Raw genomic sequence first — 24,840 nt, 5'->3', positions numbered from 1 at the left:
GCCCTTGAATTGTACACTTTAAATGAATTATGAGTTATATGAATTATGTCTTAATATAGCTGGTAAAAATAAGAATACACACTCCAGAAACAATGCCTGGGTTCAAAATTTTGCTCCATTGCTGTGACCTTGGGCAAATCATTTCACCTATGCCTGTTTCCTCATCTGCCAAATGGGAGTAATAATAGAACCTACCTCATAGGGTTGTGAGAATTCAATGAACTCATGCTATATAAAACACTAAGCCTGCCACATGGTAAGTTCCATCATTAACAAAGTGAGCTCCATGAAGGCAAGCGTTGTGTCCAGAATTGGTGGGTTCTTGGTCTCACTGACTTCAAGAATGAAGCCGCGGACTCTCGCAGTGAGTGTTACAGCTCTTAACGTGGCGCGTCTGGAGTTGTTCATTCCTTCTGATGTTCGGATGTGTTCAGAGTTTCTTCCTTCTGGTCGATTTGTGGTCTCGCTGGCTCGGGAGTGAAGCTGCAGACCTTCGCGGTGAGTGTTACAGCTCATAAAAGCAGTTGGCCGGGCGCGGTGGCTCACGCTTGTAATCCCAGCACTTTGGGAGGCCGAGGCGGGCGAATCACGAGGTCAGGAGATCGAGACCAGGGTGAAACCCCGTCTCTACTAAAAATATAAAAAAATCAGCCGGGCGTGGTGGCGGGCGCCTGTAGTCCCAGCTACTCGGAGAGGTTGAGGCAGGAGAATGGCGTGAACCCGGGAGGCGGAGCTTGCAGTGAGCCGAGATCGCGCCACTGCACTCCAGCCTGGGTGACAGAGCGAGACTCCGCCTCAAAAAAAAAAAAAAAAAAAAAAAAAGCAGTGTGGACCCAAAGAATGAACAGTAGCAAGATTTGTTGCAAAGAGCGAAAGAACAAAGGTTCCACACTGTGGAAGGAGACCCGAGCGGGTTGCCACTGCTGGCTCGGGCAGCCTGCTTTTATTCTCTTATCTGGCCCCACCCACATCCTGCTGATTGGTAGAGCCCAGTGGTCTGTTTTGACAGGGCGCTGATCGGTGCGTTTACAATCCCTGAGCTAGCCACAAAGGGTCTCCACATCCCCACTAGATTAACTAGATACAGCGTGTGGACACAAAGGTTCTCCAAGGCCCCACCAGAGTAGCTAGATACAGAGTGTCAATTGGTGCATTCACAAACCCTGAGCTAGACACAGGGTGCTGATTGGTGTGTTTACAAACCTTGACCTAGATATAGAGTGCCGACTGGTGTATTTACAATCCCTGAGCTAGATATAAAGGTTCTCCAAGGCCCCACCAGACTCAGGAGCCCAGCTGGCTTCACCCAATGGATCCCGCACCGGGGCTGCAGGTGGAGCTGCCTGCCAGTCTGGGCGCCATGCGCTCACACTCCTCAGCCCTTGGGTGGTCGATGGGACTGGGCGCCGTGGAGCAGGGGGCGGCGCTCGTCAGGGAGGCTCGGGCTGCACAGGAGCCCACGGAGGCGGGAGAGTGAAACTGGGAGAAGTATGGGGAAGAGAGATGGGCTGATAGGAGAGAATATGGGGATATGGGAAGAAAATGAATTTGGGGGCTGGAGTGAGTTTAATATTAGAGACAGCAGTGATGGGGTGAATGTCGAGGAAGACTGGAGTACAATATTGAGACAATAATCAAGTATTTGGGGAACAACGCAATAAATACTGAAATAAGGGGATCAAATGGGGACTGGATATTTAGGAGAATATTGAAGCTGATATTAATATTGTAGAGGCAATAAGATCTAATAACAGTATAGTCATGGGAACCAGGTGTTGGAATTTGGGGTAGAAAATGGAGGCCCAGACCTGGCACAGTGGCTTACACCCATAATCCCAGCACTTTAGGAGGCTGAGGCAGGTGGATCACTTGAGGTCAGGAGTTCAAGACCAGCCTGGCCAACATGGTAAACCCCATCTCTACTAAAAATACAAAAAAAATTAGCCAGATGTGGTGGCACATGCCTGTAATCCCAGCTACTCGAGAGGCTGAGGCAGGAGAATTGTTTGAACTCAGTAGGCAGAGGTTGCAGTGAGCCAAGATCAGGCCACTGCATTCCAGCCTGGGGCACAGAGTGAGTCTCAGTCTCAAAAAAAAAAAAAAAAAAAAAAAAAAAAAAAAAAAATTAGCTAGGTATGGTGGCACACACCTGTAGTCCCAGCTAGTTGGGAGGCTGAGGCATGAGAATGGCTTGAACCTGGGAGGCGGAGGTTGCGGTGAGCTGGCCATTGCACTCCAGCCTATAGCACAGAAAGAGCCTCCGTCTCCAAAAAAAAAAAAAAACCAAAAAGAAAGAAAAGAAAAAGAAAATGGAGGCCCAGATTTGGTGGCACAAAAAGGGCCATGATATTGTGGAACAGTGATGGAATGTCGAGGACCAGGGAACTTTGGTTTTGGGAAGAGGAGGAGGAGTCTACTATCAGGAGATTGGCGGAGGAAAGGAAGCTGGGGGATCATATCCTGAGTATCACTGAGGGACTGTATGAGAGATAATAGGGGATGTGTGAAAGGGAAACAATGAGATCAAATGTTTGGAGAGCGCTAGGCTATACATTGGGAGTCCGTGAGTACTCACTACTAAGAGATAGCAGAAGATCAAATATCCAAGATTGAAAGCTGGAAACCAGTGAGGGATAAATATTGTGGTCCTTTGGAGACATAATTTTTTTTTTTTTTTTGGAGACGGAGTCTTGCTCAGTTGCCCAGGCTGGAGTGCAGTGGCGCGACCTCGGCTCACTGCAAGCTCCTACTCCCGGGTTCACGTCATTCTCCTGCCTCAGCCTCCTGAGTAGCTGGGACTACAGGCGCCCGCCACCATGCCCGGCTAATTTTTTTTTTGTATTTTTAGTAGAGACGGGGTTTCACTGTGTTAGCCAGGATGGTCTCAATCTCCTGACCTCGTGTTCCACCCACCTCGGTCTCCCAAAGTGCTGGGATTACAGGCGTGAGCCACTGCGCCCGGCCTGGAGAGGTAATTTTGGGAAATAGTGCCACCGATTGCTGTGGGGGAATTGTTGTAGTAAAGCGTGATTGTAAAGCACAGGCTGACATTGGGGAACAGTGGATGTCATATCTGTGGCACTGAAACAAGTGTCCGGGGGCAAGATATCAAGGCACAGAGTGATATGGGATTATAGGAAGTCAGAACTGAGAAATGGCAAGGCCCTGATACTGGAAAACAGGGCGTTTGTTAAGACCCAGGGGGCAAATTCCAGAGCTTAGCTGGGGGCTGTACTTGGTCTTCATAATGGAGGCAAGTGGAAACTAAATACTGAGGGGCAGTAGGCAATGCCACAATGGGATAGTGGCTGACCTGCCATAAGGGATGGTAGACTCGGATACTGGCATGTTGTGAAGACCTGACGTAGAGAAAGATGCCATTGAAGGGCCTTGTAGCTATTTAGTGGAGGGAGAGGCCATATTTTGGAATGCTGGGCCACAGGATTAAGTCTGTTTTGGAGGGGCAGTGGGGATGCTGTGGAGCAGACTAGGAAGTTTGGCAGAAGAAGTTAGGAAGAGCTGGAAATTAATGGAGAACTGAATATAGACGAGACTGAAAAAGATAATTTATTCCATCAGAGGCATCACAATTACAGATTACAGACATTTGCAAGTAAAGAATATGCAGAGTTAGAGCGCTGCGTTTTGACATTTAACATTCATGAGTAAACAGAGATGGCCGGTGGGTAAATTATCTTGCCAAGGTGGTTTCTGGTATTAAGCCTTTTGAGTCTAAGATGACAAACCCCTAGGGGTCAGGTGGTTTTCTCGCACGAACTCTTGTCAATGAGAAATCCCTCAGCCCCTTTTGTCTTGGGTCCCACAGCTCCAGAAGGGCACCGGGCCAGAACGAAGCCATCCTAGAGTCCCCAAGGACAGCCCTCCCGTGGACCCCGGCTAGGGCCCCCAGAGTCTCATCCTGAGGAGTGCGCCAGCTCTGGGCCTGTGTCCCGGTGGGGTCTGCAGCCACAGGTCCCGCGAGTCCCGGACACTTCCAGGGCGTGGTCTCCTGGTGAGACAGCTCCTCCGGGTACGAGTCTCGACTCCTCCAGGCAGCGACAACAAAGTCTAAGGCAGGAAAAACGCACAGTCGTGGTCAGCCAGGGCCCCTGGGGGCGCAGCACGACACTCCGACGAACGCCACTTACCGAGTCCCGCCCTCCAGCTACGCCCGCTGCGCGCTCTTGTCCTCTCTCGGCCGCGCCAACTCCGGGGCACAGCTAGCTCCTCCTGGGGGCGATGCAGCATCACAGGGCTCCGGCCCACCCCGGGCCAGGGCGCCGACCCTCCCCGCCGGACCCTCTCTAGAAGGCCGCGGGTCTGGGTCTGGCTCATCCCTTAAAGATTCCAAGATTGGGCGCACTCTGAGCTCCCCAAACACAAAATGATGGGCTCCCTGCGCGTGCCCCCACGTCACAGAGTGGTAGGGGTCCAGGGACATTCTCCTAATTATAAACGGGGCTCAATCACACCCCGGAATTCTAAACGCCCCCACCCCTAACCTGCAGGTGCAAACAGCACCCTTATTTCATTGCCGGCAGCTACTTTGTACTTTCCTACTGATAGACAAAGATAGTGACAACAAAGACGGAAAGAAACAAGCGTCGAAAGCTACATGAAGGGGGTGCAGCGCTGTTCCAAAACACAAAATGCCGAGCCCTGTTTTCCCTTTCCCTCCCCGCTCGGTCCTGCGCCCACCCCGTCCCGCGCTGGCCACTCAGGCAAGCTGTAAATGGATATAGGTAAAGATGCAGGAGGTGATGGAGAAGGCGATGGCTGCGTAGATGAAGATGGAGAGGTGCGGAAAATGGTCGAGATAGCAGCCCTCGTCCAGTGGAGGCGCCTCCTCCTTGGGCGGGGGGCGCGATGCGGCCTTCGGGGGCTGCCAGGCGCGGCCCCCCTGCGCCCTCCCGCCCGCGCGCCGACCAGCCTTCTTGCCCGCGGCCGACGCGGACCTGGACCCGCGGGCAGCGGGAGGGTCTTCCGGGGGAGGCTTGTCAAACAGGCCTTCGGACTCGGGGTCCGGGCGAAACTGCTCGGGACCCCAGGGTCTGCGCTGAAAGAGTCCGTCAGCCATGGGCAGGATCGCGGGTAGATGAGTCAGCTGGGTCTGGGTCGGAGCGCAGTGGGCGGTGGTCTGGGCTGCGGCTGTATTTCTAGCGACCCGGGTGGGGGCGGAGCCAGAGGGGCAGGGGGCCTCTGCAGGGTCCGCCGAGCCTCTCAGCTGAGGCGCCGCTTCGCCTGGCTCCTCCTTCCGCCCCCAGCCTGTTGCAGAGGCTGGCTCGCCGGGTTCCAGCTCCCCGGCTTGCGGCTCGGCAGTCTTTGCGCAGCAAGGTTTGTCTCCATGGCAACCAGACTGGCGGCGCAAGCGGGAGAAAGCGCGAGCCGCTGGCTGGGACCCCGGGGCACGAGCAGGCTTGGCACCTAAGAAGCCGAAATGCAACCAGCCAGGCTCTCAGCTGCCTGGGGAGCTTCCCCAGGGCATATTTCTCCTTTTAAAATAAATATTTATTGTGTGGTCTGTTTTAAATTTTTATCTTAATACGTGAAAAAGCTAACACATCATCTTTGTAGAAAACTAGAAATTGAGAAAACAGTATAGGCAAAATCAGTAGTAAAATAAAGCCTCCCACAATCCCAAGGTCCAGAGATAATACAGCTAAAGAATTGGTGCATTGCTCTGCCTTCTTCCTTTTTTTTTCTGTCTCTCCCTCTGCATCTGTATGTGTACAACCTGTTTTCTCTTCTTGCTCTTCACCCATAAAAGCAGGACTCCAGCCTTTTGAGCATCTCGCATATGATTAAGAACAAATCCTTCAAAGATCTGCCTCACCTAAGTCCATTTCTCAGACCCACCTGGGGTCTACTCAGGCCTCCTTGGCATCCACCAAGCCCTCTCTGGCTTCATTGGTACTGCCACAGGCTGCTGGGCCCTAGCATCTCCTGGAGTCTCTGTTGTACCTGAGGTTCCAAGGCTGGCTGGTGTTCCCTCCTGGAATGGAGGGAGAACAGTCACTTGGATTTATTTGAGTCCCAGTAGATTGGAGGGGTCCACTGGCCGGCTTTGCTAGTTGCAGCAAATCCAACTCAAACTGCCATCAGAGAACTCCCTGCCTCCTGCAAGTGAAAGGCCAGGGGTGAACCAAGACCAAGGCGCTGAAACACGGTAACCAGGGTGCTGTCCCTCTCTATCCTACAGTGTTGCCAGGGACTTTTTGCATGGCCAGAGCCTACTAGGTAGTGGTAGGTACTCAGGTTTTTGCTGAATGAATGATGCAGTGAATAATGGCAGCAGCAAACTCTGGTTCTCACAGCTTAACCACCTCAGCTAAAAGGGCTTCCAGTTGGCTGGATGAGGAGAAGATGGAACCCTCATCCGTGATGTTGAGAATGTAAAATCGTGCAGTTCCTTTTTTTTTCTTTATTTTTGAGACGGAGTCTTGCTCTGTTGTCCAGACTGGATTGCAGTGGAGCGATCTCGGCTCACTGCAACCTCCGCCTCCCGGGTTCAAGCGATTCTCCTGCCTCAGCCTCTGATAGCTGGGATTACAGGCGCACACCATCATGCCCGGCTAATTTTTTGTATTTGTAGTAGAGACAGGGTTTCATCACATTGGCCAGGCTGGTCTCGAACTTCCTGACCTCAAGTGATCCACCTGCCTTGGCCTCCCAAAGTGCTGGGATTACTGGCATGAGCCACTGCACCCAGCCAGATGGAAATATATGAAGGGTGAAATTGAAAGGTGTGGAGGGTAGAATGGAAGGATGGTTTAGGTGGAGTGAAAGAATGTGAAGAATGGAATGGAAGGTTGCAAAAGGCAGAATGGAAGGACCAGAGTGTGAAAAGTGGAATGAGAGGATGTTAAGGGTGGAATGGAAGAGCTTGAAGGATGTCATGGAGGGGAGTGAAGGGTGGAATTGAAGGGTGTGAAGGGTGAAATGGGAGCTTGCTTAGGGTGAAATGGAAGATGTGAAGAGAGAAATGGAAGGACACGTAGTGGACTGGAAGAGTGTCAAGGGTGGAAGATAAGGTGTGTAAGGTGGAGTGGAAGAATATGAAGGTTGTAATGAAATGGCATGAAGAATGGAATGAAATGGTGTGAATGAATAATGGAATGGAAGGGTGGGAAGGGTGAAATGGAATTGTGTGATGGATGAATGGAAGGGTGTGAGGCTAGAATGAAAGGGTGTGTAGGGTGCAATGGGAGGGTTTTCAAGGTGGAATAGAAGGGTGTGAAGGGTGAAATGCAATTGTGTGATGGATGATTGGAAGGGTGTGAGGCTAGAATGAAAGGGTGCGTAGGGTGCAATGAGAGGGTTTTCAAGGTGGAATGGAAGGGTGTGTAGAGTGGGATGGAAGAGCTTTATGTAAGGTTGTGGCATTGAGAAAGTCACCCAAACCTACCTATGCGGTTTAAGTGGGAGTAGGTAGTGGGGAAGTCTCAGTAACCAAGAGGGTCTCGGGCAGAACCATGCAAAGGCTTACTGGGGAGGAGCTGGGTGTCAGTAAGGAGTGCAGGTGTTAAAAATGCTTTAGTAACTGCACGGTCCTTTGCATATTGAGAAGATGTGAGGCTAAATCCGGAGCTCAGACAGCAGAGGCCCAGGTGTTTCTAGGACACCTTGTTAGTTTTTACCTGGTCTACCTGTACAGAAATGAATATATCACAAAACAATGCTGGTCCCAGCCCAGGTGACCCCTGGGGCTCCATGTGTCAGGAATTGAGAGAGCTTGGCTGACTCCATGGCCTCACCCTGCTGCAAGCTATGCCTGTGCCCAGCAACAAGAGCTAACTTCGTCCCAGGCCAGGGACTTCAGGACCACTAGACATCCCTGACAGGACAGATACGGGAAGATCCCAAGCTACAACTTCACACTCTGCTCGGCACCAGAGTGTTCCAGGTAAAACCTCATGAGTCCAGGGCCTGGAGCCAGAATCCGCCAAAAAAACCCTGAATGGACAAAGGCTGCCTTTAGCTCCTGTTTCTGGGACCTGCCCAGAGTACATACCCCTCTCAGAGGTGAGAGAGGCCTCTTCTAGGGGGATCTTTTCTCCTGGGCTATACTTTGATAGGTTTCCTTCATCCACTTAGGGGTATTTGCCCCTGGAAGGAAGATACACTGTCTGAGTCAATAGGAATCAGGGATTTGAGTCTGCCAGGCCAAAGCCTGGATCTGGACAATGGCCAGTTGACCATGTTGGTGACCCCCTCTATGAGGAATCCTAGGATACACATGGATGATAACAGCAGCAGCAGCAGCCAATCACTGGCCACCGACTGTGTGCTGGGAACTGTGCTCAACATTTCTGCAGAGATGGTCTCACTTAATTTTCATGACCCCCTAAATTAGGCACCAGTATTTTCTCCAATGTTCCAATGAGGAAACTGAGGCTGAGAGGTGAAGGAATCTAAAATCTGCCACTAATACTGACTGCTGGGGGCCAGGTGTGGTGGCTTACCTCTGTAATCCCAGCACTTTGGGAGGCTGAGGTGGGTGGATCACCTGAGGTCAGGAGTTCGAGACCAGTTTGGCCAATGTGGCAAAACCCCCTCTCTACTAAGAAAACAAAAATTAGCTGGGCATGGTGGTGCATGCCTGTAATCCCAGCTACTTGGGAGGCTGAGGCACGAGAATCGCTTGAACCCAGGAGGTGGAGGTTGCAGTGAGCAGAGATCACACCACTGCACTCCAGCCTGGGTGATAGACTTGAGACTCTGTCTCAAAAAAATTTAGCATTGCATCGCATCACATCGCATCGCATCGCATCGCGCATAGCATCGCATCGCATCGCGCATAGCATTGCATAGCGCATAGCATCGCATCGCATCGCATCGCATCGCGCATAGCATTGCATAGCGCATAGCATCGCATCGCCTCGCATCGCATCGCATAGCATCGCATCGCATCACGCATAGCATCGCATCGCATCGCATCGCGCATAGCATCGCATCGCATCACATCGCTCATAGCATTGCATAGTGCATAGCATCGCATCGCATCGCATCGCGCATAGCATCGCATCGCATCGCGCATAGCATTGCATAGTGCATAGCATCACATCGCATCGCATCGTGCATAGCATCACATCGCATCGCATCGCGCATAGCATCGCATAGTGCATCGCATCGCATCGCATCACATCGCATCGCATAGCATAGATCACTGACTGCTGGGGTTCTAACCCACATCTCTCTGACCCAAGGGTAAGAGGTATACCTCCCAATCCCCACCCCCTCAGCTACCCACCCCAGGCTTGCTCACCAGCAAAGACTGTGTCCTGTTAGCCTTTCCCAGGTCGCATCCTGGGCCTCACCATGCAGCAAAACAGACTTGTTCACTTTAGAATGTGTACACAGAGCAAGAGGAAAAATTCACAAAGGCCACTTTTAGCTCCAAGTGTTCATGCCCAGCTGAAGAGACAGGCTTTGGTGGTGGCGGTGGTGGCGGTGGTGGTGGGGTGTATGTGTCAGTCGGTGGGTGGAAGAGAAGGACCTTCCAGGAATCTCTGCTGCCTGGGCTAGAGCTGTTTGTTATCCTGGAAACCATGGCTGCTTTGAAACTGGCTGCTGAATTCCTCTCCTGCCAACTTTTAATGTATGTGCGTGCCCTGGCTGCGAGAAGGGAAGTCAAGCCAGGAATCTCCCCTCTCCACAGGTCCTCTGCCCAAACCCACAGTTGATGGGAAACCTGCAAGTGTAGTGCAACCTCTACACCAGGATGTGACTGGATAAGCCTGGTCACCTGCTGAAGGTGCTGTGGCACTTCTAGCCCAATGCAGGGTCAGCTGCCTGCCCCACCCTGAGAGGCTTCTGGGAGCTCATATCCAACGCTGATCATCCCCGTGCTCCACTCAGTCCCCTGCTGGGGTTAGGGGTAGCAGTGGTTGCTGAGCAAGGCAGAGAAGGGGAGGTTGAGTAAAGCCTGGGGCTCCACGGGGCAGACAGCGGGAAGCTAAGAACCTGTCTGGGGGCTGTGAGGTGGCACCTGGCAGGTGGGATTTCACATGAGCTGTGGCTCCAAGCCTCGCTACCCTCCCTTCCTGCCCTTATGCACCCTCCAGGTCCCATCAAACTTCACTTACAAAGCACAAATTCAAAGATACAATTATTAAGAGTTTCAAGGCAGTGACTGCCACGCGTTAAACCCCAAGCATGGGGCCTACTGCCATTGCACAGGTTGCACTTCCAGGAAGCTGGCCCTACTCACACCCTACCACAGGCCCAGTTTAGCCTAGCTGGGCACTGATTGCTTCTTCCTGGTCATTGGTGAGGTTCTACATCAAATGATTAGCTTTCCACGGTGGTTTTTCTCCCACTAGAGAGAACTTAGCGCTTCCAGCATCTCAGCTTCATTCCAGGGCCTAGCAGAACTCACCACTCTGGACATTTACATCCTCTTCCCCGTTTTCTTTCACACACACAGACCTCTGCTCTCTACATATGATCTTCCTCAGACAGAATAGATTTGGTTACTTTTGTTCTGTCCTCTTCTCTTTGTGCCACTCCTATAGAACAAGAATCATCAAACAGGGCCAGGTGCGGTGGCTCACGTCTGTAATCCCAGCACTTTGGGAGGTGGATGAGGGTGGATCGCCTGAGGTCGGGAGTTTGAGACCAGCCTGACCAACATGGTGAAACCCCGTCTCTACTAAAAATACAAAATTAGCTGGGCATGGGAGTGGGCGCCTGCAATCCCAGCTACCAGAGAGGCTGAGGCAGGAGAATTGCTGGAACTTAAGAGGTGGAGGTTGCAGTGAGCTGAGATGGCACCATTGCACTCCAGTCTGGGCAACAAGAACAAAACTCTGTCTCAAAAAAAAAAAAAAAAAAAATCATTAAACAGCCAATTCAGCAACATCATTCTTCTCCTTCCATTACTGTATCCACCCAGAAGCTGACCCACACTAAATGGTTAAGAACTGTGAGGATAATCCAGCAATTCCTCTGCTGGGTATATACCCAAAAGAGTTGAACACAAGGTTTCAGAGAGGTATCTGTACACCTATGTTCATGGCAGCATTATTCACAATAGCCGAAAGGTGGAAGCAACACACGTGTCCATCAACAGATGAATAGATAACCAAAATGCGGCATAGACATACAATGGGATGTTTTCCAACCTTAAAAGGAAGGAAATTCTGGCTAGGTGCGGTGGCTCACGCCTGTAATCCCAACACTTTGGGAAGCCGAGACGGGAGGATCACCTGAGGTCAGGAGTTCGAGACCAGCCTGGCCAACATGATGAAACCCCGTCTGTACTAAAAATGCAAAAAAAAAAAAAAAAAAAAAATTAGCTGGGCATGATGGTGGTCACCTGCAATCCCAGCTACTTGGGAGGCTGAGGCAGGAGAATGGCGTGAACCCGGGTGGTGGAGGTTGCAGTAAGCTGAGACTGCGCCACTGCACTCCAGCCTGGGCAACAAGAGTGAAACTCCATCTGAAAAAAAAAAAAAACAACTCTGACACATGCAATACCACGGATGAACCTTGAACACTTTGTGATAAGTGAAAGAAGCAAGCACAAAAAAGACAATGATTGTATGATTCCACTTATATAAGGTTTCTAGAGTGGTCAAATTTAAAGAGACAGAAAATAGAATAGTGGTTCCCAGGGGCTAAAAGGAGGCAGGAATGGGGAATTATTATTTAATGGGTACAGAATTTCAATTAAGGAAGATGAAAAAGTTCTGGAGATAGACAGTGGTGATCGTTGCATATCAAGGTGAATGTGCTTACACTTAAAAATGGTTATAATCATACACTATATTATAGATATATTCAACTAAAATAATGACAAAATAACCGTGAGGACATTTTGTTCTCCCTCAAACTGTCTTCAAATACATTAAATTAAATTAAATTAAATTAAAGGTCTTCAAATTAAGGCCTTCTAAAATCAAAAGAAAACAAAAACCAGCCATTAAAGAATCAAGAAATTCAGCCGGGCATGGTGGCTCACGCCTGTAACCCCAACACTTTGGGAGGCCAAGGCGGGCAGATTGCTTGAGTCCGGGAGTTCCTGACGAGCCTGGGCAACGTGGTGAAACCCTGTCTCTACTAAAAATACAAAAATTGGCTGGGCATTGTGGCTCACACCTGTAATCCCACTGGGAGGCCAAGGCGGGTGGATCACGAGGTCAGGAGATTGAGACCATCCTGGCTAACATGGTGAAACTCCGTCTCTATTAAAGCTACAAAAAATGAGCCAGGCATGGTGGCACGTGCCTGTAGTCCTAGCTACTGGAAAGTCAGGAGGCTGAGGCAGGAGAATCGCTTGAACCCGGGATGCGGGGGTTGTAGTGAGCCGAGACTGCACCACTGCACCCCAGCCTGGGCGACAAAGCGAGACTCCGTCTCAAAAAAGAAAAACATTAGCCAGCGGCTGGGCACAGTGGCTCACACCTGTAATCCCAGCACTTCAGGAGGCTGAGGTGGGCAGATCACAAGGTCAGGAGTTCGAGACCAGCCTGGCTGACATGGTGAAACCATATGTCTACTAAAAATACAAAAATTAGCTGGCGTGGTGGTGCACGCCTGTAATCCTAGCTACTCAGGAGGCTGAGGCAGGATAATTGCTTGAACTATGGAGGCGGAGGTTGCGGTGAGCTGACATCATGCCATTGCACTCCAGCCTGGGGGACAGAGTGAGCCTCGGTCTCAGAAAAAAAAAAAAAAAAAATTAGCTGGGTATGGTGGTGTGCACCTGTAATCCCAGCTACTGAGATGGCTGAGGCAGGAGAATCATTTGAACCTAGGAGGCAGAGGTTGCAGTGAGCTGAGATTGTGCCACTGCACTCCAGCCTGGGTGACCGAGCAAGACCCTGTCTCAAAAGAAAAATAAAGGCCGGGCGCGGTGGCTCACGCTTGTAATCCCAGCACTTTGGGAGGCCGAGGTGGGCGGATCACGAGGTCAGGAGATTGAGACCACGGTGAAACCCCGTCTCTACTAAAAAAAATACAAAAAATAAGCCGGGCGTGGTGGCGGGCGCCTGTAGTCCCAGCTACTCAGAGAGGCTGAGGCAGGAGAATGGTGTGAACCCGGGAGGTGGAGCTTGCAGTAAGCCCAGATCGCGCCACTGCACTCCAGCCTGGGCGACAGAGCGAGACTCCATCTCAAAAAAAAAAAAAAGAAAAATAAAAAATAAAATAAATTTGTTTTGTAGAGACAGAGTCTTGCTATGTTGCCTAGGCTGGCCTTGAACTCCTGGCCTCAAGTGATCCTCCTTCTTGGCCTCTTAAAGTGTGAGAATTACAGGCTTGAGCTACTGCACCCAGCATGAGGGAAGCTATTGCAAAATATAGAAAGTCATGAGACTATTGATGTTCTTTGATACAATCATCCTATCCCTTAGTATTGACTTCAAGACAGTAATCTAAAGAATATAGAAAAGCTCTCTGCGGAAAGACGTGTATTGCATTACTGCTTATCGTGGCAAAAAATTGGAAGCAAACTCCATGTCAGAACAAGAGGAGAATAGTTAATTAAATGATATATCTACTGCAAGGAGTCATGCAGTCATCAGGGGGAGATTATCCTGAAAACTCTTAAGTAGCTTGAGGGATGCTTGTGATGATCTAAATCAAAGTCAAGAAAACAAGATTTAAAACCCCATGTACTAGGATGATAACAAGATAAAAATGTGTTCCTGCAGAGAAAGACTGAATGGAAAGAGGAAAGACAGAATTTTTGTATTGTTTGGATAATGAGCTCATGGGCTGACTTCTTTCTCATTTGACCAGAACTTGTGCACCATGGTTATATTAGTTTCTGTGCAACAAAGGCCAAAAAAATCTAAGTAATGGACCCAGTGGCCATTTTCAGGATTAACAATACTCTGTGATGGTCTGATTCGTGCCCATGCAGACAAAGGTCCTTACCTAACCGCCTGGATCGCCCCACATTGCCTAGCAACCACCTGCTTAACAGCAGTTGCTAGGAAACCAAGAATACAGCAGGACTGCTGACCAAATAGCACAGCGTCCATGCTACTGCTAGCCTTCCCTTCAAGTTCTCTCCAGCAGTCATGCTCCTGTCTAGCCATTCCTCTTCTTCTCCTGTTCTCCTCCTTCTCATTCTTACCTGCCTGGGGCTAACCTGTGAGTAGCACTCAGTGGGGTCCCCACAATCATACAACCTTACACAACACAGGTAATCACAAGTTCCAGAGGACCCTCTTCCTTCCCCTGCTTCCAGGACTGGGGCCTGGACCAGAGTGTGTGCATGGCTCAAAGTTTAAATCTGTAGTTATCCCACCATTGAGACAAGTATTGCTCACGGCCTCTATCGGGTTCTAGCACCTGGCAAATCCTACTCCTTGGGAGAGTGATTCCTTCAGGAAAGGCATTAAGCTCAGCCCAGGGCTCCCACCATCCATCAGAGTGCCTGGTGGAAGCATTCCATGATTCTTTTGTTTTTTTGAGATGGAGTCTCACTCTTGTTGCCTACACTGGAGTACAATGGCGCGATCTTGGCTCACTGCATGAGCCACTATGCCCAACTAATTTTGTTTGTAGTTTTAGTAGAGATGGGGTTTTGCCATGTTGGCCAGGCCGGTCTCAAACTCCTGACTTCAGGTGATCCATCCGCCTCACCCTCCCAAAGTGTTGAGATTCCAGGCGTGAGTCACCTTGTCCAGCCAGATCCATGATTCTTGAATGCATTCTTTGACAGGGGTCATGTGGACATCTCCCTGTTCCAAGTGGCCCACTTTAAAGAGAAAGAAAACTTCATGTAGGGTGGATTAGTCTGAACACGATGATCCTGGAAGACTCCAATTTTCCACCATTGTTGAGAATGATCCCTGCTGCCCTGCACTTCTCATTCCCATCATCTCCGTGTGTTGTTCAACCGTCACGTCCATTCTGAGGAAGTTGCCATCTATCTCTATTCAAAAAGATCTTTCTTCTATTCTTCTTCTTCTTCTTTTTTTTTTTTTTAAATAGAGACAGGGTCTCACTGTGTTGCCCAGGCTGGTCTCAAACTCCTGGACTCAAGCAATTCATTGGCCTCAGCCTCCCAAAGTGCTAGGATTATAGGCAAGCACCCAGCCAATTATTTTTATTTAGAGACAGGATCTTGCTCTGTCTCCAGGGCTGGAGTGCAGTGGCATGATTATGGCTCACTGGATCCTGGGCTCAAGGGACCCTCCTGCCTCAGCCTCCAGAGTATCTGTGAATACAGGCATGTACCACGATGCCTGGCTAATTAAAAAAAACTTTTTTTTTTTTTTTTTTGAGATAGAAGATCACTCTGTCGCCCAGGCTGGAGGGCAATGGCGTGATCTCGGCTCACTGCAGCCTGCGCCTCCCATGTACAAGCAATTCTGCTGCCTCAGCCTCCCGAGTAGCTGGGATTACAGGCACCTGCCATCATGCCCAGCTAATTTTTGTATTTTTGTAGAGATGGAGTTTCACCATGTTGGCCAGGCTGGTCTTGAACTCTTAACCTCAGGTGATCCGTCCGCCTCGACATCCCAAAGTGCTGGGATTACAGGCGTGACCCACTGTGTCTGGCCAAAAAAAATGAAAATTTATTTATTTATTTTTTTTAGAGACGGGGTCTTGCTATGTTGCCCAGGCTGGTCTTGAACTCCTGGTCTCAAACTCCTGGTCTCAATAAATCTTCAGGCCTTCGCCTCCCAAAGTGCTGGGATTACACACATGGGTGCATATTTCGTATCTCCTTGCCACTAGAATATAAATTGCTTGAGAGTAGATACTCTGTGGCCTCTGTTATCACTGGCACCTACAACAGCCTCAGGCTCAAAGAAGCTAAGATTTACTGTCTGCCTAGTGTTGTGTACCAGCGCGCCCTGAACAACTTCCCACTCATGAGCTCACCTAATCAAACAACCGTTTGACGCAAGCTTTGCTATTCCCTTCTTACACATCTGAAAACCTGTTTCAAGATCACACAACTAATGGGTGAGAGAGCCAAGAATTTGATTCCCAGCTCACTGCCTGTCCCTCAGAATTCTAGCTGTTGCTATTAGAATCCGGATCCAGGCCAGGCACGGTGGCTCACACTTGTAATCCCAGCACTTTAGGAGGCCGAGGCGGGCGGATCACTTGATGCCAGGAGTTCGAGACCAGCCTGGCCAACATGGTGAAACCCCGTCTCTACTAAAAATACAAAAATTTAGCCGGGCGTGGTGGTGGGCGCCTGTCATCCCAGCTACTCGGGAGGCTGAGGCAGGAGAATCGTTTGAACCCGGGAGGCGGAGGTTGCAGTGAGCTGAGATTGTGCCACTGCACTCCAGCCTGGGCGACAGAGCGAGCCTCTGTCTAAAAAAAAAAAAAGAGAGAATCTGGATCCAAAGCGGACATGCATCTGTCTCCCCCACCCCCACACACTTGTTTGTGTCTGGCCTTTCTCCTACTCCAAGACTGGCTCCACTTCGGGGCTCGCTGCCATGGAGACGACTCCAGATTTAGGAATACATTTCCTAGGCTTCCGGAAACTAACGTGAGGACTCGCTGGGATGAGGGAGGGGGAGCTCTGCAGAAGGGGGCGGGGCATGCGGGGGTTGTGGGGCTTTTTGGCGAAGCCCCTCCTCGCGTCGGTCCTTCCTTCTTTCCCTCGCTTCTTTCTCTCTCTCTTTCCTTTCTTTCTTCTCTCTTTTTCTCTTTTTTCTTTCTTTCTTCTTTCTTTTCTTTCTTTCTTTTTCTTTCTTTCTCTCTCTCTGTTGAAAATTGTTTTTGACCACACCCAGATCATACTGATATCTACAGTATAGTCCTGGCTACAAGGGAGCCCAACTCTTACTTGTGAAGTGGGCCTGGTTTAGAAAGTAACAATGAGGTGGTAACTAATGATAGTACTAGTTGTTATCAAAAATTAACACCTTTAGATACTTTTGTTTTGGGTTTTTGTGGTTTTGGTGCATCCAAAATTTCTTCATGGTCTGCACTCATTCCCTTTGCCCACAGACCAACTGTGACCATTCGATGTGAATTCTCACTTTCAGGGCAATCTTTCTTTAAATGTTTCACAGAGCCACAAAGTTGGCAACCACCACCATCAGCATAGAGTCCTTTGGGATTATCAGGACAAGATCTAGACAGGTGCCCCATTTCTGCACAAACAAAACATTTTGCAAAAGGAAATTCGCCAAGAGGTGGGTCTGCTTTAGCCTTACACTTGGTTATTTCGTGCTCTGTGGACCCACACTTGTTAACATATTCTAGTGCCCATATCTTGATTTTCAAGGGCAGCAGGGCAATCTGCAATTCCATGACCACGTTTTCCACGATGGAAACACGTCATTGCATTTTTCTTTGCCCCGTTTTAAATCTTCTTACTTCCCGTTGACTGTCCTCTTGGAGGAAGGGCTGTGTGGAGAGCAGAGGTCTGCGTGTGCTAAAGGAGATGGGGGGGTGGGGCATGAAGGACCCGGAAGACAAGGCGAGTCTCATGGGTGTGTGGCCTGTGCGGTCACACAGAGCCCTGAGCTCAGCAGGGCCTGGCGCTTGATTTAATGTCCTGTTGTCACCGTCTTGACATTCTTAATCACTTTTGAACGAGGGGCCCTGTGTTTTCATTTTGCACTGGGTCCCACAACTGCTGGAGCTGGTCCTACAGGAGGGTGAAAATTAGCATATAATGAGCAGTGAGGACAACCAGGAGTCCCTTTCATTGCCATCTTGGCTTTGGTGGGCTTTGGCCAGCTTCTTTACCGCATCTTGCTTTATCAGTGGAGTCTTTGTGACCTGCATCTTGTGAAGCCAGTCCTGCGGACCTCCTGTGTCACCCCCACCTTAGAGATTTGCATACAATAAAATTACTACTACCTTTCTCCTGAGGCCCTGCAAGCTAAAGCTTATACCTTGTGATACAGGCATGTCAGATTGCCACCACTTTCCTGCTTTATAACTAAAGATACTTTTGAGTCTAATACCTGGATAGATTGTGTCCAGCATTAACCTTTTTTTCTTCTGTTCTCATAAAAATATCTCTTATTAAAAATCTGTTTGGCTTTGTATTTCAGACAACAGAAGACTAGTTTTCCAGCCTATTCACCTAGATTCCAAATGGCATCTGATCTCTTATTTTTTTCTTTCATATTTTTTTAAAGAGACAAGGTCTCACTATGTTGCCCGGGCTAGTCTCAAAAGCCTGAGCTCAAGTGATCCTCCTGCCTTGGCCTCCCAAAGTGTTAAGATTACATGCATGAGCCACCACGCTTGGCTTTGATCTCTTCTTATATGCATTTTAAAACTGGGCTTAAGTATTTTATTAATTATCACTAGGTGCTATTTGATTTTAAAAATATTTGTTATATTCATCAGGTGTTTGGACGGTTCAAGTTTATGACATCCAGGCTACAACAGTTTCAGAGAAAAATAATTAGTCCAAGGCTCCAGCCTGTGCCACTGCAGAAAAGATGGAGTCCCTATAAGTCATTTGATCAGGTACAAAGAGATTTCTATGCCTCCAGAGCAGATAGGGATGATGGCCCTTGTTCAGCATGAAGCAGTGACAGAAGATAGATCTCTGTCCTTCTACAACCTCTTAAGATTAAGGACAAATATGTAATGTCTGAGGTGGGGATAAGATAGGGGTTGGCAGGACTGGTTTCACAAGGTAGAGGTCACAAAGACTCCTCGTATAAAACAGAATGTGGTAAAGAAGCCAAAACCTGCCAAATCAAGATGGTGATGAAAGGGACCTCTGGTTGTCCTTGCTGCTCATTATATGCTAATTTTAATACATTAGCATACTAAAAAACATTCCCACCAGTGCCATGACTGCTTAGGAACGCCATGACAGCATCTAGAAGTTACGCTAAGTAGTCTGAAAGGGGGAAGAACCTTCAGTTCCAGGAATTCCCACCCCTTTCTCTGGAAAACTCATGAATAATCCACTCTTTGTTTAGCACATGATCAAGAAATAACCATAAAAATAGCCAACCAGCAGCCACTCGGGGCTGCTGTGCCTATGGAGTAGGCAACTTTTTATTCCTTTATTTTCATTTTTATATTTTTTTAATTCTTAAATTTAAAAATATAAGTAAAAAAATTTTAATTTATAGGGGTTTTCTGGTAAAAACTGGAAAGCCTGCTGGGCAAATTCTAAAAGAGCTGTAATACTCCTTTATTTTCTGAATAAACTTCCTTCCACTTTACTCTGTCGGCTTGCTCTTGTAGATCTTCCTGTACAAAGCCAAGAATCCACGTGGCCTCCCATGCTGAACCCCAATGTTGGGGCTCACCCTGTGACACAGCCAGAGGCAAACGGTTCCGTGTCCCTCCTATTCCTCTTTGTGTCTGGATGGGATCCGGAGGTCTCTAGGCTTGGCTGCTATGGCCACCAGATGAGGCTCTATGAGGTCTGCAAGGGTCTTGCCAGCTCCAGATGGACATTCCCTGAGATGCTGTTAGGCCACCTGGACTGGGGCCCCCTGTGGCATCCCTGGCATGGACACATAATGCCCAGCAAAGGCATCATCAAAGTTCCATTACTTTAGTGCTGGAAGGCAAATCAGATGGTAACTTGTTTGCAGAGAAAGAAACTGAGACCCAAAGAAGGGTCAGGCAAAGCCAGGACTCAAGGGCTGGTGTTCATACTTCAGCTGCTGAGTGGCAGGAGTCCCTTTTTGCTGCCCTTCTCCCAGAGTTCCATAATGAGGTGAGGATGGGTCTCCTTCAGGGCTTGGTAGAGTCCATCTTTGCACCTCCGGTCCCAGGACTGGCTCAAGCTGAACAGCTTCCGCATCTGGCTGGGCCTGGTGTCCTCAGCCAGCACCCTCTCGTACTGCTCCTGGCTCAGCACCTGTCCATGCAGTTTGTCCAAGACAACCTCCACCGATGTCACTCGGGCTATCAGTTGCTCTCGATACTGGTCCACGAAGTGCAGCAACCGTGGGGCATCCAGAGGTGAAGGTAAGCCTGGCAACGAACAAAGAAGGGCTCCAACCATAGCCTCTACCTCCAATCCCCACCTTCAGTGCTTTCCTCTCTCATCTCTGCATCCCTCGCTTCCTTCTGCCTCCAGAAATGCACCTGTGTCCTCCCTCATGCCAGCATCTAGCCTGGCATTCTGCCAGAGTGGGGATCGGGAGTGGGGTTCCTGCTGGGCGCATTGGACACTGTCAGATAAGGAATTCTAGGGTCTCTGTGGGTAGGACAAGGGGGTATGGGGAGGGGCCATGCACCGCTCTCCAGGGCCTGACCCTTTGTGAGGTTTGCAATGATGAGTCCCTTCCTTTCTCTCTTCCCTTCCCCCCAGAACCAGACAGTACCCCATAACTGCCACCGCCTCCTGTGGTCTCTGAGAGCTGTTACTGACCTATGCAGGCTGGAGGCACCAGAGTAGTTGCAGGCATGAGATCTCCTGGAGGAAAACAGAGATGAAGGTGCATCTGAAACAGTGCTAAGTTATTAACACACACGATACACCTCCAAGCTCCCACTCACTTCTGAGATTCTTTGATTTAGAAAAAAGCCACAGACAAATTCTGGTAGAATCTGGAGTAAGAGCTGGAAGGGTCCTTAGAGGTTATTTAGGTGAATCCCTTCCTTATGCACATGGGGAAACTCAGGCCCAAAAGCTGTGATCATACAGTAATAGAACACGTCCAAATGAGCGACAGCAATTTCTCCTACAACATCCCAGACTTGGTTTTAATCCCATGTTGGCCTGAATTTTATCCCTGGTGAACTAACCAAACCCCTTGCTAGATAGCTTGAACTATTTAGCACCTCCTTGTTCTGAGCAGAAATCTACTTCCTTGTTCTTGTTTAGCCTTCTAGACTGGCACCAACCAAAGGTGTATGTTCTGGATTTGGATGTCAGAATCTAGAATCGAGATCAAGCAATCTTAGGACATGGGAATAACAAATGAATTTTAACAGAAAAAACAGACAACAACAAAAATGAAGGGACTTAAAAATTGCTTTGCAAAGGAGAGAAAGGGGAAGTTCACAGCAGCTCACATGTACAAGGCCTGAGAGTCTGAGCAGGCTCCAAGTTCAGTGTGATCTCACAGTTCAGGAAGGTGGGCACAGGGGAGGGAGTTCAGGTTGTGGTACCAGGAGCACCGGGCCCATGCGGGTGGAGAAAGGAGGGTGTTTCACATCCTCTCTGCTGACTGGACAGTCCAGGGGTCAATTCTGACTCATTCACACACTGGAGCATCTACTGAGGGAGGTGACTGGATGGCAAAGAATTTACAAACCAAAATAGAAGACGAATGATGGAAGGAGCTGAGATGTCTAACTTGCATAACAAGAGTCATCAGGAATGCTATGACCACAGTCTTCCAGAATCTAAATGGCTTTATCACGGGGAAGGAGATAGACTTTTTCTATGAGTTCCAAGGGACAGAATTAAGACTGATAAGAGGCAGAGATTGGCTTAACATGAGGAAAAAGGTAATATTGCTATGATTTGTTAAGGATTACTGCATGAAGCATGTATAGGCATCGCTTTGTTTAATCTTTCCAACATTCCTACAAATTAGTCATTATGATCCTCTTTTTACAGATGAAGGACTCAAATGAATTAAGTAATTTTCCCAAGGTCACTCAGCAAGTAAGTGCTTTGAATCCAGGTCTGAAGCTGGGGCTGGTGAGTTCTCCATCTGTGGTTGCACCCAAGCCAGGATTCAGGAAAGCCCATCCTCTTTCCACTACACTGTGAAGCCAGCTTGTTGCAGTTCAGGAGGTAGATTCACCATTTTTTGACAGCTGACTAGGGATGGTTGTCCTAGAAGGACTGTTTGGAGGGTTTGGGTTCTTAGAGTGTTGGTACTAGACTAAGAGTCCATAAGTTTTCTCTATCCCAGAAAATCTATTATTTGATTTCCTCTTGTCTACCTGAAAAATACTGAGCGATACAGGGGAGAGTATCTGAAATTGCCAAATCGGTTTAACCCATACAACCATATGACTATCTAGGTCTTATTCTTCCACCTCACACCCAAACTATCATGAGAAACTTAGCTAAAAGCTTTGTGTGTGTCGACATCTGTTAATTCAAGGGCACTGTGAAGGCACCATTGTGCATGGAAGAGAGCATAAATTTTAGAGGGTCAGATTGACTCAAGTTAAATTCTAGTCATAACAACTGCTATGTAACTTGAGAAAGCCACCTACCTCCTACCTCCTGTGGGCTATTTCTTCTCATCAATAAACTGTGATAGTGCACTCTGCCCCCCCTCCCCCCCCCACCGCCAACACACATACACAGACTTTCCTTCATTGACTTTTTCTTTTTTTTTTGGATCGCAGTCTTGCTCTTTTGTCCAGGCTGGAGTGCAGTGGTGCGATCTCAGCTCACTGCAACCTCCGCCTCCTGGGTTCAAGCGATTTTTCTGCCTCAGCCTCCTGAGTAGCTGGGACTACAGGCACGCACTACCATGCCTGGCTAATTTTTGTATTTTTGGTAGAGATGGGGTTTCACCATATTGGCCAGGCTGGTCTTGAACTCCTGACCTTGTGATCTGCCTGCCTCGGCCTCCCAAAGTTCTGGGATTACAGGCGTGAGCCACTGTGCCCAGCTCCTTCATTGATTTTCTTTCTCCTCCCACCTCTGAGCTCTCTGGAATTGTCCTGGATTTACCTGGTTTCACCAAGGCCTCCCACACCAGAGTCTCATCTTTCTTGTCTTTCAATTGCAGCCTGATCCCTGATCCCAAGTGGCCAACGTAGAACTCTGAGAACAGCTGGTCTTCTCCAGGGCTTCGATAGCAGAGCTCCAGTTCCTGAAGAGGCAAAAAGTTGAGTTGCCCCCCTGTTCATCTTGCATGGAAGGTCTTTCCCCACCTGACACCTTCTTGGCCCTGCTTGGCTCCATAAGGACACTCCGATGATCCCTGTACTGAATTCAACCATCACCTTCAGATACTGCTCTTTTCCCAATTTCCCACAGAAGGATGAGGACACAACTGAGTACCTCATGGGTAAGTCAGGGCTTGTCCTTAAACGTAGTGCTCATAATCCTAAGCCAGATCCTCCTTCCTTCACCTCCCCCATCTTGAAACCAAACCCTCATTTCTCCAGCCCAAAGCCTGTCTTCCCAATGGATCCTAAACTCCACCCACTGTCAATTGACAAAAATTTATATCCATCCCCTTTCCTAAATCCCAGCTAAGACAGAACTCTTGATTCCCCACTGTCTTCGAAACGTGCTCCCTTTCCAGTTTCCCCAAACTCAGTAAAGGATAGGACCATCCACTGAGCATGCAGGCTCCAAACTTGGAATCATGCTTAACTCCTTCCCTACACAGGCAATCCAGCAGGTCCTGTTGGCTCTACCTTCGAAATCAACCCTGAATTCATATACTTTTCTCCATCTCCCTCGCTACCTTCCTGGTCAAGTGACCTTCAACTGTAGCTTGCAGTATTGCAACAGCGTTTTTATTTTTTTTTTCTCTTTTTCTTTTTTAAGAGAGATGGGGTTTTTCCATGTTGCCCAGGCTGGACTTGAACTCCTGGGCTCAAGTGCCTCAGCCTCCTGAGTAGCTGGGACTACAGGCGTGCGTCACCATACTCATCTTATTTTTTCATTTTTCATAGAGATGAGGTCTCCCTACATGGCCCAGGCTGGTCTTGAGCTACTGGCCTCAAGTGATTCTCCCACTGTGGCCTCCCAAAGTGATGGAATTACAGGCATAAGTCACTGTACCCAACCACAATAGCATTTTTTTTTTTTTGAGACAGGGTCTTGCTCTGTTGACCAGGCTGGAGTGCAGTGGCACGATCTCGGCTCACTCAAACTCCACCTCCCAGGTTCAAGCGATTCTCCTGCCTCAGCCTCCAGAGTATCAGGGTTTACAGGTGCCCACCACCACTCCTGGCTAATTTTTTTTTTTCTTGAGACGGAGTCTCACTCTGTCGCCCAGGCTGGAGTGCAGTGGCACAATCTTGGCTCACTGCAACCTCCACCTCCCGGGTTCACGCCATTCTCTTACCTCAGCTTCCTGAGTAGCTGGGACTACAGGCACCCGCCACCACGCTCGGCTAAATTTTTGTATTTTTGGTAGAGATGGGGTTTCACCGTGTTAGCCAGGATGGTCTCGATCTCCTGACCTTGTGATCCGCCCGCCTCAGCCTCCCAAAGTGCTGGGATTACAGGCCCTGAGCCACTGCGCCTGGCCCTCCCAGCTAATTTTTGTATTTCTAGTAGAGACTGGGTTTTGCCATCTTGGCCAGGCTGGTCTGGAACTCCTGATCTTAGGTGATCTGCCTGCCTTGGCCTCCCATAGTGCTGGGATTACAGGAGTGAGCCACCACACCTGGCCTTTTTTTTTTTAATTTTTATTTTTAGACAGAGTTTTGCTCTTGTAGCCCACGCTGGAGTACAGTGGGGTGATCTTGGCTCACTGCAACCTCTGCGTCCCAGGTTCAAGCAATTCTCCTGCCTCAGCCTCCCGAGTAGCTGGGATTACAGGTGCCTGTCACCATGCCCCACTAATTTTTTGTATTTTTGGTAGAGACAGGTTTTCACCATGTTGGTCAGGATGATCTCAAACTCCTGATCTCAGGTGATCCACCCGCCTCGGCCTCCCAAAGTGCTGGGATTAGAGGCATGACCCACTGCGCCTGGCCCATAATGGCCTTCTGACTTGTCTCTCTGCTTTCACTCTTCCCTGCTTATCATTCATTCTCACCCAGCAGCCAGAGGCATCTTTATGAAAGTAAATCAGGTCTTTTTTTTTTTGAGACAGAGTCTTGCTCTGTCACCTAGGCTGGAGTGCAGTGGTGCACTCTCGGCTCACTGCAACCTCTGCCTCCCGGGTTCAAGTGATTCTCCTGCCTCAGCCCCCTGAGTAGCTGGCATTACAGGCATACACCACCACACCCAGCTAATTTTTGTATTTTTAGTAGAGACAGGGT

The 24,840-nt window shown here is 49.0% G+C and overlaps 4 protein-coding genes and 1 non-coding gene across 8 annotated transcripts in view; all 5 read right to left on the bottom strand.

The window, feature by feature from the left end:
• Nucleotides 1–3,544: 3,544 nt before the first annotated feature.
• Nucleotides 3,545–4,441, bottom strand: LOC129470234 (uncharacterized). Its single transcript, XM_055257841.1, is given in 2 exon segments — nucleotides 3,545–4,068; nucleotides 4,149–4,441. Coding segments are annotated over 2 exon segments (447 nt in total). The 3' UTR covers nucleotides 3,545–3,914.
• Nucleotides 4,442–4,707: 266 nt separating this feature from the next.
• LOC129470235 (uncharacterized) lies at nucleotides 4,708–5,312 on the bottom strand. Its single transcript, XM_055257842.2, has one exon. The coding sequence runs from the start codon at nucleotides 5,075–5,077 to the stop codon at nucleotides 4,718–4,720; it is 360 nt and encodes a 119-aa protein (XP_055113817.1). The 5' UTR covers nucleotides 5,078–5,312; the 3' UTR covers nucleotides 4,708–4,717.
• An 11,250-nt stretch (nucleotides 5,313–16,562) lies between these two features.
• Nucleotides 16,563–17,997, bottom strand: LOC129469841 (zinc finger CCHC domain-containing protein 9). The gene is given in 3 exon segments (XM_055256978.2): nucleotides 16,563–17,178; nucleotides 17,180–17,289; nucleotides 17,292–17,997. Coding segments are annotated over 3 exon segments (582 nt in total). The 5' UTR covers nucleotides 17,419–17,997; the 3' UTR covers nucleotides 16,563–16,833.
• A 911-nt stretch (nucleotides 17,998–18,908) lies between these two features.
• NLRP1 (NLR family pyrin domain containing 1) overlaps nucleotides 18,909–24,840 on the bottom strand; it is a 98,069-nt gene continuing 92,137 nt past the window's right edge. For all 4 annotated transcript variants that reach the window (XM_055256974.2, XM_055256976.2, XM_055256975.2 and 1 more), the window contains 3 exons: nucleotides 22,565–22,706; nucleotides 20,291–20,335; nucleotides 18,909–19,890 (listed from right to left, as the gene is read on the bottom strand). In XM_055256974.2, the coding sequence (XP_055112949.2) occupies nucleotides 19,571–19,890; nucleotides 20,291–20,335; nucleotides 22,565–22,706 (507 nt within the window). In that variant the 3' untranslated portion in view covers nucleotides 18,909–19,570. The remainder of the gene's footprint in view (nucleotides 19,891–20,290; nucleotides 20,336–22,564; nucleotides 22,707–24,840) is intronic.
• On the bottom strand, nucleotides 19,033–19,094 carry LOC129470824 (U7 small nuclear RNA). The gene has a single exon (XR_008653346.1). It is a non-coding gene; the product is annotated as a U7 small nuclear RNA (small nuclear RNA).

The sequence above is a fragment of the Symphalangus syndactylus genome, chromosome 20 (assembly GCF_028878055.3).
Source record: "Symphalangus syndactylus isolate Jambi chromosome 20, NHGRI_mSymSyn1-v2.1_pri, whole genome shotgun sequence".
Taxonomy (NCBI): domain Eukaryota; kingdom Metazoa; phylum Chordata; class Mammalia; order Primates; family Hylobatidae; genus Symphalangus; species Symphalangus syndactylus.
The sequence above is the reverse complement of the archived record's forward strand: the minus strand, read 5'-3'. Positions and strand labels throughout refer to the sequence as shown.